This window comes from Saccoglossus kowalevskii, chromosome 14 (genome assembly GCF_978046115.1).
Source record: "Saccoglossus kowalevskii chromosome 14, keSacKowa6.1, whole genome shotgun sequence".
NCBI classification, from domain to species: domain Eukaryota; kingdom Metazoa; phylum Hemichordata; class Enteropneusta; family Harrimaniidae; genus Saccoglossus; species Saccoglossus kowalevskii.
In genome coordinates this window covers 24,736,613-24,755,102 of record NC_140654.1, presented here as the reverse complement: position 1 = coordinate 24,755,102, position 18,490 = coordinate 24,736,613, and the positions used below count along the sequence as shown (strand labels likewise).

Genomic DNA, 18,490 nt, shown 5'->3' with positions numbered 1-18,490 from the left:
TTTTTGAGACATAACAATATCGCATGTCCAGTTCACTAAAAAACAATCTTTTTGACCAGGTGTTTAAGTATTTGAGATCTGAGCCGTGATAACATGCAAATCGAAGACCCCTCCCACGTATCATTTGTGTGTGATGATAGAAATTTTTAAATTAGTCTTATGTTTACATACTCAGCGTTCAATGGCTTGAACATATTTGCAGCATGGCATGCTGCATTTATATGTACATTTTGCTGCTTTCTGCGCCATATACCAAGAGAAAAAAACAATTCATCTGGAAATACACAAGGAAAGCCGAATCCCGAATAATACAAAGTACATGTAGTATACACTATACTCATATAAGCCATGTATTCAAGTACAGTGCAAACCAACTCAGTTAAGATTGTTCAACCAGAAACCTCTTGATTCGAATTAATTTACTTACTCTCAGTGCAACAAATGCATTGTTGCTACTTTTATAATATTTAGAAAATGAAGGGAATGCCTTTGTTCCGCAGAGAATACAGGCAAGCGAACTATAAATTACAACACACAAGACTTTCGATTCAGGCCAGTGTAATGCTGGCTGCAACAAACCAAATATGGACATTTAATCGTTGAGTATGCCCTTCTATTGACTACCCCGGTTTAGTTATAATGCCCACTCTTTTACTACTACTGGTTTCATTGTATATACCTACTACTGCTGGGTCCATTGTATATACTTACTACTGCTGGGTTCATTGAATATGCCTACTACTTGTAGGTTATTGTATATGCCTACTACTACTGGTTTCATTGTATATGCCTACTACTGCTGGGTTCATTGAATATGCCTACTACTGCTGGGCTCATTGTATACGCCTACTACTGCTGGGCTCATTGTATACGCCTACTACTACAGGGTTTAATGTATATGCGTACTACTGCTAGGTTCATTGTATATATCTACTATTGCTGGGTTCATTGTATATATCTACTATTGCTGGGCTCATTGTATACGCCTACTACTGCTGGGTTCATTGTATATGCCTACTACTGCTGGGTTCATTGAATATGCCTACTACTTGTAGGTTCATGGTATATGCCTACTACTGCTAGGTTCATTGTATATGCCTACTACTGCTGGGTCCATTGAATATGCCTACTACTGCTGGGTTCATTGAATATGCCTACTACTGCTGGGCTCATTGTATACGCCTACTACTACAGGGTTTAATGTATATGCCTACTACAGCTAGGTTCATTGTATATATCTACTATTGCTGGGCTCATTGTATACGCCTACTACTGCTGGGTTCATTGTATATGCCTACTACTGCTGGGTTCATTGAATATGCCTACTACTTGTAGGTTCATGGTATATGCCTACTACTGCTAGGTTCATTGTATATATCTACTATTGCTGGGCTCATTGTATATGCCTACTACTGCTGGGTTCATTGAATATGCCTACTACTGATGGGCTCATTGTATACGCCTACTACTGCTGGGCTCATTGTATACGCCTACTACTAAAGGGTTTAATGTAAATGTCTACTACTGCTAGGTTCATTGTATATGCCTACTACTGCTGGGTTCATTGTATATATCTACTATTGCTGGGCTCATTGTATACGCCTACTACTGCTGGGTTCATTGTATATGCCTACTACTTGTGGGTTCATTGTATATGCCTACTACTGCTAGGTTAATTGTATATATCTACTAATCCTGGGCTCATTGTATACGCCTACTAATCCTGAGCTCATTGTATACGCCTACTACTCACCAACGCATCGGGTGTCAGTTCACATCCAGCATAACAACCATCAAAATATTGCAGACCATTGATCTCACTACAGACAGGTACATACACTCGTCGGAAGCAATTGCAACCTGCATTGCACGGGTGATCCAGTTGTACCTCACTCAACCGAGTAGTGCTAGAATGGCGAGACAGGTAAATTAATAGTCTGGTATTGGTTTACTAAAAACGTTCATCTGGTATAGTGTTTTACACGAAACAATAGTAAAACATAAAAAAACGGATAGTAGTTCTCACTTTGTTGGATCGTAAGACCTAAACACCCCAGCTATTGGTTGATCTGGGCATCTCAGAAAGTAGGACAACGACAGCACGATAGTAGCAATAGAGATTGCAATACAGAGTTTAAGATTTCCTTTAACACCATAGTTGGTTTTCTTCACAGTCCAGCCACCAAGTAGTGTGCAGCGCCAGGAATCGATATGACACCTAGTATAAGAAGTATGATATACATGTATTTCGTAAATGTGTTTTACATTTAAAGTGTGAATTATAATTAACTTGCGATTTAAATATTTTATTTAGGTGAATCAATCATGCTATCATTCCTGTTTAAATAATATTGCATTCAACCGTGTAATAAAACATTGCGCCCTCTGGTGAGGAAGCGCTTCTGTGAAGTAATGGGTAAAAGGAATACCGTTCATACCGTCAATACAGTTAATTGATCCGTTCGTCAATAAATAGCAATGTCTTTTTAGAGATTTATAATAAATGAACTTGAAGAAAAATGTCGCTTTGAACGACATTGCTTACATCCGATTTCGTCACGTTGACGTCACACAATCGCTTTGTTGCCAAAGGACGCTAGAGTTACAAGAAAGATGTACATGTATTAAACACATTACCAACGAGCAATGCTGCCGAGCCCGCCGTGAGACCAAATTGGTTCTGAATAAATTTTGGTGTGAACGGAGTATACCCAGAAAGAACCAAAGTACTGGTTGTACGAGCACAGTTGATCCACATGTACGGATAATTCTTGAATAATATCTTAGACGCCGGCCAAAAGTCACGCCATGTTCTACCAAATCCCTGCTGTTGGGCAACAACATCTGATCCGTCAGCATGTGCCTGGGACCTTCGTTCATCTTTGATATATTTGGTGCCTGGAACAGATCAGAATAAGGCATGTAACTAATACATTCGGGTGGACCTTTAGCAATTCAGGGAGGGTGGTTACTGAAGAAAACATATCTAGAACTAATGGAAATATATTGATAATTATACAGCACCATCACAGAGAAAAACTCATCTATTGAAGTATTGCCCTCAAACTTCAATTGTACTACGACACTTACGCGCATTGTCATATTTATCACTGCTATTAATCTCTCTAAATATAGAGAGCAGTGTAAATTACCTGGTAGTGCAGGGGTAAAAGCACTGACTGGATTAACCAATATATATTAATACTGCCGCAAAAACGAATCCTAGCCACCAAGCCCCTATCCAGCCATTGCCAGATGAATCGAGCCCAGTGCTGAAAGATTATTGAAAAATGACGTTAAATTGTTAAAGGTTTTTAATATCATTGAAGGTTTATTGAAGTTATCCCTAAAACAATCACTCTCTCGTTACAAACTCTTAAGTACTAACGTCACGTGCAGTGGTTTCAGTATTATTCCTACTCACTCGACTGTAAGCTCTGTAAACAATGTTAGAGTCAGGGCACCGACTATGAACCCAGTAGAAGGCCCAAGCACAGCCATTGTATTCAAAATTCCTAAACAAATAACAGATAAACTTATTTATCATTTAGGGTTACAAACATTGGTGTTATAATATAGAACACGCCATTCATTCGTGTAGAATAGAATAGAATAGAATAGAATAGAATAGAATAGAATAGAATAGAATAGAATAGAATAGAATAGAATTACTTACCCATATACCACCCACTTTTTGCGTGTGTTGTGTTTTCATCGACCCATGCATACCCAACAGTATAAATGGGTGATGCACCAATACCGATACATATTTGAGCAAGTATAAACACATAGAAAAAATTGGATAAAGAATCCCACTCATCATCACAATCTTCTGTCACGTTGCTCGAACGGCGGCATAACGGGTAATATCCTTCCTCGGCGCCTCGGAGCATCATCCGCCGCTTCTTCTTCTTTCGTATTCGCGGTAATTGCAATCTCCTGTGATGTTGCAGAGCGTTCATCTAGCGACGTCTCATCCATTGGTCTCAGTATAATAGTTGTTTTCCGATGTATAGCAAAGGTGGTTAAGCAGTGAACACTGTGTGTTGGCAGCAACTACTATGGTTGATCGGAATGCGCTGTTTTATGTCAATTGCTGTAAACTGGACAGACGCTAATATATGCGCATAACACTTTGCACTCTGGTCATGTCATCGAACTAATCCTCTCCGATGTGTAGAAGTTGAAGTTAAGGTCAAACCAACCGTTTGCTGTATAAATTACAGCATCGAATAGAGGCACGTCAAGATAAACGACATTTTTGTTTTTATGTTCTTTTGTTTGCCCGCACATTTGTAACTCAACTGGTGGCGCTGTGAGTTCAGCACTGCCGGTCATATCATCACAGTAAAAACAGGGGAAAATGTGTCAAATCATAGCATTTTCATTACAAACAATCGCAGATTGCTTTACAAAAACAAAGCCATTCACAAAAACATGCAAATAATATAGTATAAAGGCACATTGTTCATGGCTTCCATATGAATAGCCTGGCTTACATATAAGCTACCAACAGATAGTGAACATGATTGTCTTGCGTGTAAGCGACCAGATAGAACTTCAGTGTTTCCTGATAACACGGACACAGTCTGGCTTACATGTAAGCTGTGCGTGGCGTGTTAAAATCGCCTTCAATCATACAATGAATCAAGAATATCAAAATGCCCCCATCACATGAAGCGAAGCATTAACCCGAATATTATATCAACAGTGACAAGTTGGTTTGCAACACATATGTATTTTATCATTTTCATGTATATCATGTACACACATACTAATATATTATATACTCGTATACTATTATTTGCATTATTTGACTACAGCTTGTTAATACACTATACAATTTATATTTCTAAAGTTGATGATCTATGATTGTTATTTTCCCCTTCTACTTTGATGAAAATATGACAGATGATAAACAACATTACTTATCGTGACGATCCCACTATTACTGGAGTCGTAAATCTGACTTTAGTCACTGAATTTTACGCGGAATAAAAGTTAAGTAGTCAAAACGAACCATTTTATCGCAGTAATGAGAAATGACTGACACAGTGCCAGATTTCTCTAATTTTTTTTTTTTGCGTTATTTTTTCAAACTGTCACAGTCGTTGCGACACATCCTGTTTATTAGGGGTCACGTGCAAAGTATACAAGGCTTGTAATATACATTGTTTGTTTACTCGAAAGTCAAGTGCGCGCTGCATGATACCAGTGACGTTTAATGAAGAATTTTACTTAACTGTTCATATGTATGAAACACTAAATATGGGTCAACGCATGGAACACTCATCTTCACCATAAGCCAGTAAGCCGTTTTTAACACGCTGTTAATATTAATCTTACCTGACAAACAACGTATAATCAATGTTTCAGTGAGCAAAATCATGTTGGACATTTGATGTTATTTCCAATATGGGCTTATGTCTGGTAAACGAACAACTGACTGGCAAGTTCAATTCCATGTAGCATGTAGCCAATATATTTATCATTTTTGGAGAATCAATTGGTCACGGGAATGGAAAGTTTAGGCAATTCTGTTCAGTGATCATATCGCAGGACAATGTGGCACGTGTTTGGGCATATTTAGTCTGATATTATACATACCCCTTATACAAGTCAATATTAATATTATTGCTAGTAGTTGCTAGTGCCTGAATACTTTAATAGTATTGTATGAAATTTCCTTAAAAAATACAACCTGTCAAACTTAAGCCACATGCGATTCACTGGATATATTTAAAATAAAACTACACAAGAGACATGACGATATTCATATAACGTAATTGATTAACTGAATATTTAATTAATGTCATTATTCAATTGTAAGATACAATGTCTTTATTAAACATAAACATCGGCGTGTAGATTGTTAACACCATTTGCAACACAATACAACACAAAGCTTCTTTAAAATAGAGCGTTTAAACATGTCAAGTTTTCTTCAGCAAAATGTAATTTCATCTTTTGATTACATTAAAACTATGTTACTGTGTACATTCATGAGCATAGGAACGCCTTATCTAGCACAAATACACTGGTATTAAACTTTGAGTGCGATATTTTTTCCTACCAAAAGTTTCGTTCAACATTTTGCATATTTTTATGAATTATCTTTATCAGCTTATGTGGCCTTGTAACACAACACCCCAGAGTACCAATTTAAAAGGTGACACATCGTCGAAGGTGACACTGCATTATTATTCAGAAAAAAACAACAACAAAAAACAAACAAATATGAATCATTCTTTACATCATAAGTTGAAGAATAAATGTGCGACACTAATTAGAACAATTTATAGTAGTAATTCCGATCTTTTTATGTTTGACGGATACGACACAATTATAATCCAAGTTCACCTACATACTTGTGTTGTGTGTTTTAACCAGCGTCATACCCAAATAAATCTACGTCACAGAACGCTCTACGTTACTAAGACGCGCGCCACTGTACCATGTGTTGCTTGACAATAAGATGAAACGTCCATCGTTCCAATGCGTTATTAGAAAGGTTTTGCGGAACTCGGAAAGCACAACTTTTCTAGATTAATCAAAAATTGGCTTTTCATTAATGAAGAATGACTATTAGAATAATAATCATAAAATGTATTCCCCGCAAAACAGTCGTTGTACTTTGTATGGCGAATTGTATCTAGAACCATGGAAGTCGCTTTTCGCAAACCATTCAAGATTTGTTATCTTTTAAGTCTTGGATTTCCTGGTCGTGTCTAGTGTATCCCAGCAACGACACAGTACTAACTTGACGATTCATTGTTGCCGATTTGGTCTCTTGCTCCATTGACTGAACTGGATTAATTGTGGCCATGTCCTGATCTTCGTCGACTTTTTCCGGTGAACGTTTATCCTCTGGTGGCGGTAGTTTGTACACTATTATTGAAATACCTAAAAGTAGGGTACATATGGCAAACGCAATGAAACCGAGAACGAAAAATTTCATCCCAAACATATAATTGTCATAAATCCAACAACTTCCGGTGTCGTCACATACTTCTTGCCATATAAGGCATGAGCTGTCAACGACGACACCGACGATCAATGGTCCTGGTATAGTACCTGTAGATAAAAATAATATAGAATTGCTTTGACTTCGAATATGGTAAAACTCCTGATTAAGTTACATGTAGATTTTGTAGATTTATATCATCATGACTGAATCGAGATCACACGACTGTGAACAATGTTATTAGCGATCTCATGTGTATGGTCGACTGATCAAACAGGGAAACCCAGTACAAGTACTAATACGAATTATTATTGCCAAAAATGTTAAAGGGCGGTGGTCGAATGTTAAGTAAATAAACAATAAATTTTACACGCGTTGTATACGTCGCTATGAGTCCCATATCGAACAGGACGCGGCACGACGACTACCGCCTTTTAATATATACATAGCATTTTGCATGAAAACTCCCAGTGAGGAGCATGCGCGTTCATTGCAGCATACGAATTGAACACTTGACGTCATCATCCACGCGCCCGTCGTTGCCACTCGCCAGGCAAAGAACCACAACTAAAACATTATAATTTTTACTTTTTTTTAAATAGTGTATAGTCGGTATTGTTCGTTGATTTTGCCACGTGTCTCGCCCATCTATGTGTATGTTCTATGGAGTGCGTTTCAGCGCTGGAATTCTAGAAGGGTAAATTATGACCATTCAAAAAAACTGAATTAGAATGCCAGAAGTACACAAAAAAAATCCAAAATCTACGTGGACATCATTATATAAAGCAATAGAATACAAATCGGGGTATAAGGTTTTCAGAATTATCATACTTCCCAAGGTAATTAAAAAACAAAACAAAAATTACTTTAAGAAAAGACGTTAGGAGAACGCGAAATTTACACATAGCAACGTCTATTTGGTAACGCATTGTTCGTACGAGGCCGTTATACTGAGGTTATAAACGGCTCGTTTGGATAGTGGATATAAGACAAGACTTCTGACGATAAAATTAGCATATTTGGGGCAGATAATGGCCTCTCTTACGCTCGGTTTTCATCTCCCGCCAAATATGATGATTTTCTTCAAAAGGTCTCATATCCGCTACAAAATACCCTTCGCTTGGCGTTTATAATCTCTAATTATCATATATTTGCACAATAAAATAGATAATAGCTGATCTTGCAAGAACAGAGAATGCAAAAAACAAAGAAACTCTAGTATTATATAGGTGAGGGCGCCATTACAAATTAACAAGGTAAATCAGCGTGATATAATGCGTAAAAACAAAAATAGTCACGTTTCTGAACAATAAATACAAAAGCACATTTTTTAGTTACAAGTATAAAATAAAAATACCACGCGCCTGTTTTTGAATTGAAAAGAAATTGATCGGAAACTTATTTTTTTTATTATGGGCCTTCTTCATAATGAGAGCGGGAAGTATGTGAAACCATATTTAGCAATTGAAAGATGAATATGTGAATGTTTTGTCCAATGAAATCATCTGTTTATTCGTGAATAGTATAAACTACTCTTACTCACGTTTTACTATACCGAAATAATATTTTTTGGGGAATAATCTATCAAATGGTGCGAGTGAAACTAGTGAATTCTGTCGTCGCAATAAATTGCACAGCAAAAAAAAAAAGTTGAGTGTACGTAAAAAACATTGTAAGCGTAACGTGAATAAAACTGAGTTCGCCATCATCAATTCTTGTAAATTGAAAATATGTTTGGCATAAATAAAAACGAGAGGTCATAAGTTCAGTTTAATAATAAATAATGTAGCCTACCAAATACCCTGTATATGATGGAACTAATTCCCAACGCATGCGCTCGCTGAGCATCTGATACACATCTGAAAAAAAAAAAAAAAAATTTTACCTGAATAATAAGAGACAGAATAAACATATTTTGTATACAGGCACATAATATGGCTAAATTATTCATGTAGCAAAAAATGGTTCAGGTGTTTTTTATCGAAAGATGATGTTTACAGCAAGGTTATAACGTTTCCGAAGTAAATTGTACCGTGTGAAAAATCAATTTTATCGTGCTCAAAGTTATTTGTATCGTCTGCAAAATTAATTGTATCGGATGCAAAATTAGTTGAATCGTGTGCAAAATTATTTGTATCGTCTGTAAAATTGATTATACTGCGTGTAAAGCTCGTTGTATCGTGTGCAAAGTTAGTTGTGTGGCGTGCAAAGTTAGTTGTATCGCGTGAAAAGTGAGTTGTATCGCGTGCAAAGTTCATTGTATCGCGTGCAAAGTTAGTTGTATCGTGTGCAAAGTTAGTTGTGTCGTGTGCAAAGTTAGTTGTGTCGTGTGCAAAGTTAGTTGTATCGTGTGAAAAATTAATTGTATCGTGTGCAAAGTTAGTTGTACCGTGTGCAAAAACTAATTTTATCGAAAAGGTATTTGTATCGTGTGCAAAGTTAGTTGTATCGTGTGCAAAGTTAATTGTCTGGCGTGCAAAATTAATTGTATCGCGTGCAAAGTTAGTTGTATCGTGTGCAAAGTTAGTTGTACCACGTGAAAAGTTAGTTGTATCGCATGCAAAGTTAATTGTATCGCGTGCAAAGTTAGTTGTATCGTGTGCAAAGTTAGTTGTACCACGTGAAAAGTTAGTTGTATCGCATGCAAAGTTAATTGTATCGCGTGCAAAGTTAGTTGTATCGTGTGCAAAGTTTGTTTTATCGCGTGCAAAGCTTGTTGTATTGCGTGCAAAGTTGATTGTATCGTGTGCACAGTTAGTTGTATCATGTGCAAAGTTAGTTGTATGTGTGCAAAGTTAATTGTATCGTGTGCAAAGTTAGTTGTATAGTGTGCAAAGTTAATTGTATCGTGTGCAAAGTTAGTTGTATAGTGTGCAAAGTTAATTGTATCGTGTGCAAAGTTAGTTGTATAGTGTGCACAGTTAATTGTATCGTGTGCAAAGTTAATTGTATCGTGTGCAAAGTTAGTTGTATAGTGTGCACAGTTAATTGTATCGTGTGCAAAGTTAATTGTATCGTTTGCAAAGCTAGTTATATCGACTGAAAAATAAGTCCTGTCGTGTACAAAGTAACTTGCATAGTGTACAAACGTAAGTTGCGTCATCTGCAAGGTTAGCTGTACTTGTATCTTGAACTCGTCAATAATTGACTGCGAATCAGCCTCATCCACGTCACGTACCTGAGAGTAAGCACTGTGTTTGGCGTCAATAGCAAGAATCCAAGGAACATAATTAGAAAGAAAAACACGCAAAATACAGGAAGTTGCCAGCAATCCGTTGGACAAGGGTCACTTCGTGCGTCCTCTGTTGCTGGGTCTGTGTCGATGCAACTACAGTTAGAGTATATCTGAAACGAATCGTAAGTCTTATTCAATTTTGGTATTTTTCTAATAATTGTATATCAAGTATAAATAATATTTGATTTGAATGAGATTTATTTAATTAAGATGTAAACCTACTCACAATTAAAACACAAAACGTTTATCCACGCTGCAATAAATTGAACTTAATAGTCTATTTTTGAGAAAATGGTGCAATTTTGTTGACTGTGTGTTTTATAAAATTGTTCAAAACATAGGAAATTTTGAAAAAAATATTAGCCCACATTCTGAATCATGCAATTTTTCAAAACACTAATGAAAACTTTTTCATGTTGCCATGAACATAGGATTTATGACCAACTCTTTTATAATTTATGAGTAGGCATCTACCTTAAGTTTGAATGTCTCTTGATAAGACACCGGAATCATATTCTTAGATATCTTTGCATCAGAGAATGGACTGTAAATCAGTCTCTATAACAACAAATATTCAGACTTACTTTTTCTTCAGCGTCTGTTTCCAGGCACCCAGCATAGCACGCGTCAAAATAAACAAGTCCATTACTGCCACACACAGGTGAGTAAGTCTCCGTTCCAGCACAGTTACAGTGATCATTACACGGGTGGGTTAAGTTAACTGGTTCAGGGGTGTTCGTACTGGAGACAATAACAACAATCGCGAGGCATCAAGAAATTGCAAAAAATACTGTAAATGTAGGTTTTTTTGTATATAAATACACTTCGGTTGGCGCTATACTATTGTTGAAACATGGGATATATATAACTGCGAAAACTATAGCAAGTTCATATTCATGCATTGGAGCGATGGGTTTGGACTCGAACCATTACTCGCGGCACGAATTTGTTTGACCAATAAATTGGGTACCCTGCCTACTCAATCATTCTGACATCCACCAAATGAAATGCCAGTTTTGTCGATCTAATATTTGCCCAATAATTCAACAATTATGATGGCAGATATATGCTCTTAGCATATTTACAGTACAGTTGATGGGAAAAAAGCATTAGTAACACTATTGAATCGATCTTACTGACTTGATTTGTGAGCCCAGGAAATGTGGCTTAGAAGACTTGCAATAAACCTTACTCGGAAATGGCCGTCGATATCTTGTTGAGTGCAAAAAAGTCACGAGTTTCTGTCCCTCAAAGAGTGTATTTTCCTCCAGTCAACGGGGCTACTGTTAGGTTATAAATACCATGGTTACACAGATTAGCAAAACAGTCGACGCGATGAAGGGGCGATGATGTGGGCGAGGGTGGAACACTTAAAAGGCAAGAACAACGGTCATTTGCGTCCAAGGTCTATAGCATTTTTTCAAACTGACTGTTAGTATTTGAAAAACGTAATAGCATAGCTTGAAAGCAACAATGTCGTCGCATTGAAATGAAAACTTGCAAGTGCAAAGATGGATACTTAATACTTACTTGCTTGTATTATATGATGCAATTACTCCAGCAACTTGTTGCTGTGGACAACGCAACAGGAATAATGGAGTCGACAGCATCGTGAATAACGATATCCAAAAACAGAATTGCAAAACCTGCTTTACTTTCATGTTAAAATGTTTTATAATCCATCCTCCAGCCAACGTTCCACCAGTGGCCGCCGGGATTGAAGTAGCCGCTGAAAAACAAATATGAACAAAGGCTAAATACGGTTTGCTTTTCGTGTAATATGCAGTTGAACAAGATGGCGGCATTGTGTGCCTTGTACGGCGGCACAAATTTGAGAATTTGTGACGCTCTTTACTATTAGAAACTACTAAGCATATAAAGGTATTAAATTCTAGCCGCACTTCAACTGTGTGATTCAATCTAGCCAGTGATTTGACTCTTGATTCTGGGCATGTCCCACATTAATTCCCATTTGTAATCTGCACAAACTAGCAGAATAGCATTTGTATTACAATTCCCGTAGTTTTAAAATATATGAATGCAATGACCAAAATCACGTGTCTATGTAATATGTAAATCAGGTGACGTAGATTGAAGATGATTACCATGCATATAATGTTCGAAGAATAAAATTTCTGACAAGCAGTATACCCAAGAAAATACATTGAGTTCTTCAGAGCAAGATATTCATCTATTTTTACAATTTTGTGTAACTACAAGGCGCTGCAATAGTTTCCTTGTTTTCTTCGTGTTTGTGTTGTGTTTTGACAGCGAGAAATTGGACGTACTGTTCGCGTATAAGTATGAGACATTTGAACGTAATACAGTAGTACTATTTCTAAATGTTTGAGTTAAATATGGAGTTCTCTCACCTAGCATGATTGCCGCTGCCGAGGCTGTCAAGCCAAACTGATTTTCAAAGAATTTAGTGACAAACGGTGTAAAGCCACCGACAACAAACATCAGAGCTGCTTTAACGAAACAGGTTAGAATAAAGGTTGGGTTCCTGAGTAAAATCTTTGTCGCCGGCCAAATGTCTTTCCAGCTTTTTCCGAACCCCTCTACGGCAGTTTTCTCTGCAGCTTTCTCGTCATAATGGGCTTGGGATATACGTTTATGTTGTATATCTTTTGCTCCTGGAAGTGAATGAATTCAATTAAACACAAATCACCATAAATATGGATTTCGTGCTACAATTCGAACGCACTGAGTGGCGCAATATTCCAAAATGGCGTGTGAACGAAACAAACACCTGATATGCGTTTTAGAGAAGTTGTGTTTTGCAGCCCAGCCAGTCTTGGAACGATAACATAAACACATAGTCAACAACTGTAAAATGTACATGCACGTGGAAATTATTAAATAATGATTTTCTGTATACATATTCATACCGCTACGTCCCCCAGTATTATACAGATATATGTTACCTGGTAGAACAGGTGGAAATGCCGCCATCGGTACCGCTACGATCCACGATAAAACCCATCCAAGGAGAAATCCAATCCACCACGCCCCAACCCACGATGGGTCGTCAGGCGTTATAGTTACTCTGCGAACATTAAAACATAACTTGTTATGCGCATGGTCGCATGAATGCTTTTTATTCATATTCGAGTGGGTGGGCGGTTGTGTGTGTATGTGAGCTGGTATAAAAATAACAAAACAAACACGTAACCCGAGATGAGATAAGAGACATTCAAAGCAACATAGAAGAAGTTTTAAAGCGGGAGGGTCGTCACCTGTGCACGCGCGGGAATTGAGCTCCAAGCAATGATACCAATGCATGCTAAAAACGCAAAGGCTCATGGGTAGACGCTTGTTTGTAAACGATGACACGCTATTGCCACCTGACGCATGCGCAGGTGACGACTCCCCCGCTTTTAAAAACGAATGAAAGACGGCTGGATACATAGTCGTATAATTAATCTGAATATTCAGATATAAGTTCAGCTTTCAGAAAATTTTTTAAAAAAATATCTACTAATATTGGCATTTTGTAGTTCTGGTCCTAGTGAATTCTAATGCTTAATTGATGCAAACTTTATGTTGTGCTGGGTTATAGAAAGTTTTGTTTTTGGTATAGAGAGGCTGCCACTTCTATTTATTTTAGTGGGATAATTATGAGAAGGAGTGTTGACGTAGGTGTCAGGACAGCGTGCGAAACGATTTTTATTTAAATCGAAAATATATAGACAAGAGTGGAATTTACATAGTTTGAGAATGTCCAGTAATAAGTAATAAGTCGCACAAGTCTTTTCTGGAGTCGTAGAATCGGTTCAAGAAGGGTAGGATAAGCGTTATACCATATTTCAACACAGTACGTTAAATGTGGAAGAATCATGATATTATATAACAGAATAAGAATATACTTTGGGACATAATGTCGAATTTGTGAGATTATACCAATTTTAGAGCTAAGTATGTTAGTGACTTTGTTAATATGAGATTTCCAGTTCAAAGACGAATTTATATTGACACCCAAGTAATATACTGATGTTACGCCTCTAACGGTACATTATCAATTTCTAGGGATCCATTAATATGAACTTGTTTTGTGGAGTTTTAACTACCATATAATTTGTTTTGTTGGCATTAATTGTTAGTTTATTAGCTTTACACCAGTCAACGACTTTTTTTAAATTCTGTATTAATAGTATTAAGATTAATTTGGTTAGATTTATGTGAGTTGAATAGGTTAGTGTCATCTGCAAATAAACGAAAATCAAAGGCATTGGTACTGGAGTTAATATCATTAATATAGAGAAGAAATAATAGAGGGCCGAGTAATGAACCCTGGGGAATTCCACATTTAACTTGGTTTGGGGGTGATACGGTACCATTGACATCCACTGTCTGGAGACGATTTTCTAGATAACTGTGAAACCATTTAAGTGGCAGGCTCCGAATCCCATATTGCTCTAATTTTTGTAATAAAATGTGGTGGTCAATTGTATCGAATGCTTTCTTTAAATCTATAAATATACGAAATGTGATGTAACCTGTGTCCATTTTGTCTGTGATGTCAGTAATTAGATCTACAAGTGCAAGTTTGGTATTGTAACGTTTGCGAAAAACATATTGAGTCGGCAAAAGAATATTAAATTTATCAAGGAACGCTAAAAGTTGGGATTTAACAACAGATTCAATAATTTTGCTTAGAATTGGCAATAAGGCAATGGGTCCGTAGTTGCTTATTTCTAAAGGTGAACCTTTTTTTATATATGGGGGTAATTTTAGCGATTTTTAGTAGATCTGGGAAAATACCTGTAGTAATGGATAGGTTGATGATATGGGCTAGGGGACTAGCAATGTGTTGGGCAGCATGGATTATTGTTTTTGGGTGAATATGATCTGGGCCCATAGCTTTGTTGGGATCTTAACGTCCGATCTCATTAATGACGTCATTTTGACTAACTGGACGCAGGAAGAAAGAAGCTGTGTAATGATTATCAGAAAGGTAGTTTGTAAAATGTTCAGGAGAATTGATTTGAGCAGCTAGGGCTGGTCCAACAGTAGTGAAGAAATCATTGAAATTCTGTGCAATAATGATATCCTTGGACAAAACTTCCCCCGTATTGGATTTAATAACCTGTCTTGGAGACATAGAAATATTATTGTTTAAAATGCTATTTATAATTTTCCAGGTTTTATTAGTATTTCCAGTCGAATTTGGCTGAATAATAGTTTTTTTTTAGCTTTTTTGAGCAGTTTTGTCAGAAGGTTTCGGTATGTATATCTTGTACTTGTTACCAACTTGAATATTGTTGGGAAACCTTTTCATTTTAGAAAATAATTTGTGTTTTGTTTTAGTTGAAATAAGAAGACCTTTCGAGAGCCAGGGTTTACAAAACGATTTGCTATTAACATTACATTTTTTAATTGGGGCGTGCCTTGGTGCAATAACACTGAAAGCATCACAGAAAATCGTGAGTGCCCGATTCGGTTCATCACAATTATAATTTGGCTGCCAACATGTATTGTTCAAATCGGAAACAAATTTGTCACGGTTTTAATTTGAGAAGTCACATTTGAAAAATATCTTGCCTTGATTGAATTGATGATGTAAATTTTCGTATACAGAAAAAATGAGAAAGTGGTCACTTATATCTGAGAGTATTGTGCCACATTTAACAAAGTGGTCAGTACTTACTCATCTGCATACATAACATCCGTCCATATGCTGAGAAATATAGCACCTAACAGGAAACCAGTAGTGGGGCCAAAAATGGAGAACGCACTCAATATACCTGCGAATAAACGCGGTGAAAAATATCTTGGTGGTAATCCTCTGAAACAAACACTATTGTTTTGTATTGTTTTGTATTGACTGATGATGTTATTACAAATAGCATAACGTTTATCCACACTAGTGTTAGGATGTGAGCTTTTGTGTTGCATTTTAAGACGCGCGTGTTCTATAATATAATATAAGACAAGATTATGCAACTACATTTAGGTCAAGAATGTAAGGACATTAAATTGTTGTAATTCATACAGGTTTTCGTAGAGTGAATTTCAAATTACACCACCTATTCATTAAGTCATAGGCCACGCTATTAACCAATCAACTACGGCGTTGCAGGGGATGATTTCCTGCATTTATGAGAAACGAGCCATGATGTTACTGGCCATGATTTCTTGATGCAAAATTTAGTTTGTTGTTGGGAGGGTGGAGTTATTTTAATCAGTGAAGTCGTAAATCAGTCATGGTCCTGGCTTCTGAGTGATCAGAGTCAACAAATGCTGAAAATTAAACCATGATTTGTTGATGACGAATTATGTTTATTTTGCCAAGCACTTACTTGCTTGCGCCACAGAGCATCGGGAAGCTGTTCCGTTTCAAGAATAAAATAGCATTTACCGGCGTTCTACCGTTCGCGACGGACGTCGGCAAACAGCGATTTGTATTTACAGAAATGACGTTTTCCGAGGATCGACTGTTTTTGCCGTTGGTGGCGTTCTCAGCCGATGCTTAGTGTTGCATACCCTTATCTAATAAATCATGCGTAATATCGTGTTATTATTATGAGACCTCGTATTATTATTATCAGATATCCTATCATTATAAAAATGTCTCGCGTTATTATAAGATAGACAGACATACCGGTATACCACGACGATTTCCTATGGCTCACATTTTCGTCACAGTAGGCGTACCCGACAGTGTAGATCGGCGAAGCTCCGATTCCGTGAAGAATTTGGGCGAATACAAACACAATGAAGTAATACGACAACGAATGCCAACCGTCATCACAATCTGTGGAGATAGACGAATTAGCTTGGGGGTAACACAGGGTTGCCTTGTCTTCATATGCCGTGTCGTATTCGTAGAGTCCCGTGGTGAAATGTGGCACTGCCCACAACAGAGAGCCGCATCCCATGATGACCGCTCCTATTCCCAACATCCGGGCTTTATTTCGAGTTGCTCCGAAGTAAGACACAAACGTAATAAGCAGTACTACAGTGAGGTCGTACGTACTCACTAGTAACCCCGTCGCGACGCTAGGAAGTCCGAATCGCGTCTCTATCGTGGAGAGATTGATGTAAACGAATCCATTCACTGTCAGACCCTGGACGAACATAAGTGCGCTGATTGCTGACGCCAACCATGGCGCCTTATTGAATCGCTGTAACCAAGACGGGCGTATGTTCAACCATCCACACGTCAGCGAATCCTCCACGGTGTCATCACGATCCTTGCTCACCACACCATTTACCCCGTTTTCCTCATCCTTTGTGGTAGTATTTGTCTTCGCTTCACCGGTCTCGAAATCTATCGAGGTTGCACCGGAACGTTCAGTTTCCATGGCAATGAGTCACTAACTCTGGACCTATGATAGACTGCAGAGGAATAAAATAAAAATGTAATCTAATGAAGCAATAAACCACCGCCGAAGGTTGGTATACCACTAGATTTTGCACAATGCACGACATAGGCTAGCGCTAGTGAGTCTGAGTGTAATAGTCTTTCAACTATATCAACTTTTTTTGAAATGTTTGTCTTAAATTTGAGATATGGAAATAAATGTAAAGCATTCAAAATAATGTTCAAATGCAATAAAGCACCTAAAACGTTCTACTCGCAACCACAGGAAAATAAAAATGGGAATTCGAGTAGTTTCTTGTTAGCGACAACGTTGGAAAATGTAAATTGTCTCAATTTTCTCAATTTCAATTCAATGAAATACAAACGCCGATTTAGTGCCGTACACCCGATTGCACTTTAGGGTCGACAGCACTTTTGAATTTACGGTCGAGCCATTGCAGACGATAGTTATTTTGTTTTTGCCGTCGTTTGAGTAATTCTGAAAGAAAATGTGTCTGCTTTTCATTCGACCCCAAATACCCAAGGGTCACAATTTTCTTTGTTGCGTTCGATGCTCGTAACGCAAATACATGTATTTTGCCGGTACTAGTCGACAAGGGCTTTACCTCCTACTTTGTGATATTCACGTTCGAAGCCCACATCTAAATATGAAAAACCACGGCCTGCGTAATTTGAAACATGACCTCGATCAATCGGTAAGACAAATTCGGACAATTGAAATGCTGGTGTAATATAATTTAAATTTTATTCATACAACATTATATTTTACTGTCTATTTAATTATGGGTGAACGTTTCCAAATTTTCGAGACTAGAAAATTACGAACGACCGGCACCTTTTTTTAATGCATGTAAATTACCTCAAAACAACGAGGTACATGACGCACTTCTGGTACAGATTTAGATTCAAAGAAGAGGTGTTTTAGTTGTTTTCCCCCAAAACTACGTCAAATCTACTACAAAAA

The 18,490-nt window shown here is 37.3% G+C and overlaps 1 protein-coding gene and 1 pseudogene across 1 annotated transcript; both read right to left on the bottom strand.

Annotated features, from left to right (window-relative positions):
* Positions 1-379: 379 nt before the first annotated feature.
* On the bottom strand, positions 380-3,962 carry LOC102808104 (solute carrier organic anion transporter family member 4C1-like). Its single transcript, XM_006819708.2, has 7 exons — positions 3,677-3,962; positions 3,425-3,515; positions 3,091-3,125; positions 2,712-2,898; positions 2,027-2,218; positions 1,754-1,907; positions 380-568 (listed from the first exon to the last, which is right to left on the bottom strand). The coding sequence occupies exons 1-7, from the start codon at positions 3,960-3,962 to the stop codon at positions 380-382; spliced, it is 1,134 nt and encodes a 377-aa protein (XP_006819771.2).
* A 2,723-nt stretch (positions 3,963-6,685) lies between these two features.
* Positions 6,686-17,506, bottom strand: LOC146734614 (solute carrier organic anion transporter family member 4C1-like; annotated as a pseudogene).
* Between the last annotated feature and the right edge of the window lie 984 nt (positions 17,507-18,490).